This window comes from Rhopilema esculentum, chromosome 7, assembly GCF_057945365.1.
Source record: "Rhopilema esculentum isolate cy_ngs chromosome 7, ASM5794536v1, whole genome shotgun sequence".
Classification (NCBI taxonomy): Eukaryota; Metazoa; Cnidaria; class Scyphozoa; order Rhizostomeae; family Rhizostomatidae; genus Rhopilema; species Rhopilema esculentum.
In genome coordinates, this window is record NC_142821.1 from 7,898,787 (window position 1) to 7,904,786 (window position 6,000).

General features: G+C 35.7%; 1 protein-coding gene across 1 annotated transcript in view; it reads right to left on the bottom strand.

Moving 5' to 3' along the window:
- Positions 1-5,793, bottom strand: part of LOC135683912 (uncharacterized) — a 53,904-nt gene extending 48,111 nt beyond the window's left edge. The window contains exon 1 of the mRNA XM_065199309.2: positions 5,656-5,793. Coding sequence (XP_065055381.2) covers positions 5,656-5,684 — 29 coding nt within the window. The 5' untranslated portion in view covers positions 5,685-5,793. The remainder of the gene's footprint in view (positions 1-5,655) is intronic.
- Between the last annotated feature and the right edge of the window lie 207 nt (positions 5,794-6,000).

A 6,000-nucleotide genomic window follows, 5' to 3' on the forward strand; every position in this document is an offset into this window, starting at 1 on the left:
TTAAAATATTATTGAATGATTTAAAGTCGTTTCATTAAACGATTATTATTCTTTAAAAACAAAAAATAGAGATAAAAGCATTGTAAACATTGGCAAATCTTTGTTTGCAAAAACTTAAATCCGTTGAAGAATTCAAACTGCTTTATTTGGATAGCTCTTGGAAACGACGCGAATACACTTCTCAGCAAACGTTTAACAAGGCCCAAAGAGACTTAGTAGCAAATATTTAAATCTTAAGCCAAATTGAACAAGACAAAGATAATCACAAAGGTTACCTTCATTTGAAAACTTTCGTTTCAAATTGAAAACTTCCAATTGAAGATAATGTGAAATACGATTCGTGCGAGTAAAGGCGTCATCAAGACAGGACACATACACTAATGCAAAAGGAATGATCTAGAACTTTATCAAAATGTTTATGAAGATTTTATAAAAAAACTTTTCAAACATGTAGGAGTTTCAATAGTGTATAGAGGGACATGGTAAGCAATGTTATATGATGATCGGGCCTCTTTTTATCTCAGTATCTTCCACCAGTATCAATTATCAGTAAAAATGAAAGCTCTTTATTTTCCTAAGAGGAACAAAGCATGTAGTCCCCTTAAAAAGCCATCTAATCATACATCCGGACACGTAATTTTCTCCATTCTATTTTCCTTCTAAAGTCCATAGCATTCCAATCCTTACAACATAGCGGATTAACTCCTTTTTATCGTAGTAGACTGGCAAAGGATTCTGGGATGCGATTGTTCTTAACCTGCCATTCATGGCCCCATTTGTTATAGCATCGCCACGGGAAAGTAATCCTGGTTCACCCGTGCCTGCTTAAGAGGCCTCGATGATCCCATGCCACATATGAATTTCGCTACGTATAGTTGTTTATGTTGAAACCCTAGCAAAACTGTACATGAATAATCAACAAATTCATTCGTACGAAAAATGTCTTCAAAATTAATGTGTTACAAGAGCCATAGCTGCTATTTCCTGATTTTCCCAAACGTTATAAAAATCATTTGTTGTAACACCTTTTTCACTATTATTCCAAAACACTGGGGTCCAAAATTGATCGATTCCTCCTACATTGTTTGCTACTGACTCTTAACATAAAAAAAACATCAGCCCACCGTGCCTTTTCAGCAACAAAAGTTGGAAAAAGCGAGCATCTTTATACATAGATCCAACGTCTTTACACATGGAAAAGCAGTGATATACCTGCCTTCCTCATCTCCTCTGTACTGTACGTCACAATTCAACAGAACTTGATATTTCTAGCATTTTTCTGCATCACGTTTGAAACTTCAACACTTATCTATGACTACCTAAGAAACCATCTACAGGTCAATAAGATACTGTTGTTAACAGTTACAAATCGTGTGTGTATATTTATGAATGATTCATGCTCTTTAGAAGGTTTCTTTGGTAAATTTAAGCCAAAAATATTAGTTTTGGTGGTTTGAGATATTGGATCAGAGTCTTTCATGAGAAGTTAAAAAGAAAATCGTATTTGGTTCGTTTAAAATACGTGTTTAAAGTTAGTTATTCGGAATTTCGTAGCGAATCGAATATCGAATATCGATAATTACCTTCGAATTCGAAGTGGTTGTTCTTGCCCGCCTCGTTCTGCGATAAAATTGTAACGCAAACTATATCACAATATCTGATTGGGTGGTCAATTACAGTTTCCAGCGCATTTATTGTCTTATTAAATTTCCAGACTTTCTGGGGCTGTTAGCAGCTGCACCCAGAAGGATATGTTATTGAATATTTGTTAATATCTAGGGTTTCGCAAATATTTGTTGAGATAACCTTCAAGTTAAGCAGTGCGAGCAGCGCACCCTTAATTCAGTCTTCCAACAGAAAACGCGCGCAATTTTATGCCAGTGGGCCTAAACATAAATGAGAACATTAACTCCATCATTGCTACATGTTCTAAAATCATTCAAGGAGAAATAGGAAAGAAAGAGTGAGTGCAAAAACTACTTTCATGAACACGATGAGTATGTTCACTTTTGGTGTATTCTTAATCGATACACCCTACCTACACCTCCCAGCACAACAACAAAAAATGTACCCAGAAACTTTTAAGGCAATTACGTAATGACGTCATCAGACAGTCGGTATCTCTAATGTCTACATTTCGGATATTCAGATATTTGGAATAATATCAAATCGATTTGATTTTTTTAACATGGAATACCCTTGAGGCATTATTATTATCATCATTAATTTGTTTTCTGTTGGCAAACAAAAATTCGTTGTCAGATATGAGCTAATTAACGCCAACATCTAAAAAGTCTAATTACAATTTCAACATGAAAATATTAATTAACAATAAGAAACAATAATAAAACCTAAATTACAATTTTGTTTTGAAATATGATGCAAAATCACTGATTTAAAAAGAAACTTGAATGATCTTTTTTTATCAGTGTGCAAACTGCAAAAAACTTCTTACACAAGGCATGTTACACTTCAAGTTATTCTATTAATTGTATGTCGCACACATAGCCGAAGAACATCCTGAGAACGTCAAAATTTCGGGCGTGGAAATGAAAGGAAGAAGCGGAGGAGCGGCGAAACTCCTTCTCAGCTAGACGCTCCTCCGCTATTCCACTCAAATCTTCTACTTCCGCCATTGAATTCATTCGGTTCTGGCCGGGTACCCTGGGGTCAACGCCATCAATTTCTCGAAATGCCATAAACAGGCCTCCGAAATCACTTAGGAAATATAAAAAGAGCCACCAGGAATAGGCCTGCATAGTCCCTTAAAAAAACAAAAAGGAAAAGACAGACAAATTGAGCCTATGCAGTGTTGCTTTCCATACCCTCCTTTTTATAAGAATACTGTTTTATAGGAATATTCAAGCTCAGAATCATCCAATTTTTAAGAATATTATGCGTCGCATCCTTTAGTGGTTGCCAATTTTGTGATGATAATAATCGCAAAACTGACATATCTCGCTTTGAAAGAGTGATTTTATTCAGGAGCAGGGGTATTCCCCAGAAACAATATCAAATATATTTTATGCTCTAATTTAATTTCATATCTTATGCTCTAATTTAACTTTATATAATTTTTTTGTTGTGTCCCCAATTAGCTTGTAAGCGAAATATTTTTTGACACGTTAATAACATTTTTGATTTGATTTTTTTTTGAGTAGTTTAGTACTTGATATTTGGCATATTTTTCATAAAGTATGTGGGCTAAAGCCCCCCAGCCCCCTGCTCCGCGGTGCCTGAAATGTGTTTCGTTCTTTCTTCTTTCTTTTTCAATTGCTTGTATTTCAATCTTTTACCTTTCTTGTCTCGTTTTGTTTTGTTGAATTATGTATTAAATTTTTTTTTCAAATTCCATAAAACTTCAAAGTTGTAAACTCGTCATTTTTACCTCAATAACAGTTATCATTTCTATTCATACAACATCGGGCACTGGACCTGAAAACCGTCTGGTTTATCTCACCGTCCTAGGCAAGACTTCTGTCTAGTCAAAAATATGATATAAGAGGGCATTTTTAAGAATTTTCCACAGGTGGGGCATTTGAGAAAAGGGCATATAGATAAAGGAAGAATTTACAGATAAACAGGCTTTCAAAAATAGACTTTGTGAATTAGAAGGAGAATCACATATAGAAGCAGCAGTTCCAGGGAAAAATGAATTGAGTGAGATTTGAAACCTGTTCAATAAAAATTTCATCCACAAATTTCTCAAATAAAGTAAAAAGTAAAAAAGTAACCGAATCATAAGGGCACTTAAGTGGTGGGGCAAGTTTTATTAATCAATTATAAGGTCCTAATTTTTATCAGAATCACCAGAACCGATTGATTATCCTGAGAGATCTTCTAAACAAATTTCAACTTCTAAGGCGTACATGTAAGTTTTTACATGGGCTGTAATGGCCGTATTTAATGCACACGATCTTATTATCATCACACCCGTCAAAAGACCCACTAAATGCGCGTGTTTTCTTTGTTTGGCATCAAAGGTTAAAGAGGGAGGGCTTTTTTAAGTTTTTGCTTGATAAAGGGAGCTTAAAAGATAGGGGGGCTTAAAGGAGATTTCACGGAATTCAACTTTGCAACACTGAAAATTAAAATATGAAAGGGAGAAGGACATGATTTTAAAGAATGTGATATAATCTAAGGCGGCATTCTGAGGCTTTTACAAACATGAGCAGTGATATCAAAAAGTGAATTGAAAATATAATATATCTTTCAGCACAATAGATATTGCCTCTACCAAACCGAGGAGAAGACATCGTTAAAATGTCAATTGTGCACGAATGGCATATAAATTTATTGAGTTCTGCATAAATTCAGCAAAACAAGAATTCTCAATTGTGTTCTTCAAGATGCTTGTGTTAATCTTTACTCTGTACGGAAAGTAGAAAATTTCTACTTTTTGCAACAATTTTCGTGACAGCCTCTTGTTCAAAGCACTAGGCCCCAGATTTAACTCTTTTTCTTATTGTGCAGTTCAAACATATAACGTGACAGAAGGTTGCAATTGTTGTGGTCAAGTTACTTCGCATTATTCTCGATTTTTTATTTTCGAGTTGTTCTGCGATTTAGCTTTGAAAACTCACAGGAAAATAATTACATCTTCAATTAAATGGTCACAATGCAGGAAAATATTTTGGCAACCGTATTTTGTAACAATGGCGGAAATTCAGGCTTTCATTTTGGGGGGCCCATGCCTACGATTTTCCGACAAGATAACATCTTGGATCAAGTCTAATTTCAAAGAAACTGCACATTTTGATAAATAATAGATGATTATTTGACGGGAACCCTTTAGAAATCTTTGCTGACCACGCCATAATTAAGTAGCAAAAAGAACAACCCATTAATTATTTTTGATATCGAGATCGATATCTCATCTGAGACAATTGATGATACAACAGGTCGACCGATTACACTTTTGAAAAGTCGTACGTTCATTTTATGCATTTTATCTTGTTTTCGTCAGTGGGAAATATGTTTGAAAATAACTTTTATTCGGAAGAATCCGATGAGAACTTTAGCTAATTTTTACGGAATTGAAATAAAATATACAATTCACAAGCAGGGTCCGACCCCCCCCCCCAAAACCCCTATAATTTCCGCCACTGTTTTGTAACAAAGAGAAATCCCATCGACTTTTTGGCAGACATCAATAATCCAATTTTTGCTTCTGTATTTCTGTACATTCTGTGACAAGCTGTCATTTTTTCAGACATCATTGAGAAGGGCTTAATAGAGAGAGAGAGAGAGAGAGGGGGGGGGGGGGGATTATTCTAAATATATGATGCTTGAAGTTCACATCCACTCAGGACTCGCTAGTTTCGCGGGAACGGGTTTAAAAGAGAAGAGGGCTTAAAACAAAATTTATGGTATATGGTGGAAGAATACAGGGAGACATCGAGTGAAAGCACGCGACGTGATAATCAATACCCAATGACTGGCAATGTATATTCCGCTCCCCTTTCCCCCTGAGAGTTAATACAACCAATGTCACGCGAAAACACGTTTTCTGCCAGCACTCGCCACTTTGAAGCAACATTTTTATAGGAAGTGTGTGGTGGCTCAATTCAAACTAATAATTGCCCAACTTCTGAGACTTACAATCGCTGTATTTGCAGATTCTGAAAACTACGAAAAAAAATTAAGTCTACTTACGCTTTTCCAGCTTCAGCTTTCTTATCCATACCTTGCCGGGTTTGATGTCAAATTGCCGTGGTAAACGACATGGTACGACGTTTTAGTGCATTCAGATGGATTCAGTTCGACCCGTTGCTAGGGCAACAGGGCATACATTGTTAATGGCAATGGCATTGTTAATGAAATTTCAACAGGGCAACAGGGCATACATTGTTAATGGCAATGGCGATTTGTTCCTTCATTTTGTAGACACATCATACCCTACCGACGTGATTTATGTTGATACGGCCCCATTTGAGTAGTTGTAAAAAAACTGTATTTTGCGAAATTTCGCAAATTACCAATTTTTTTAAAACGCAGTTT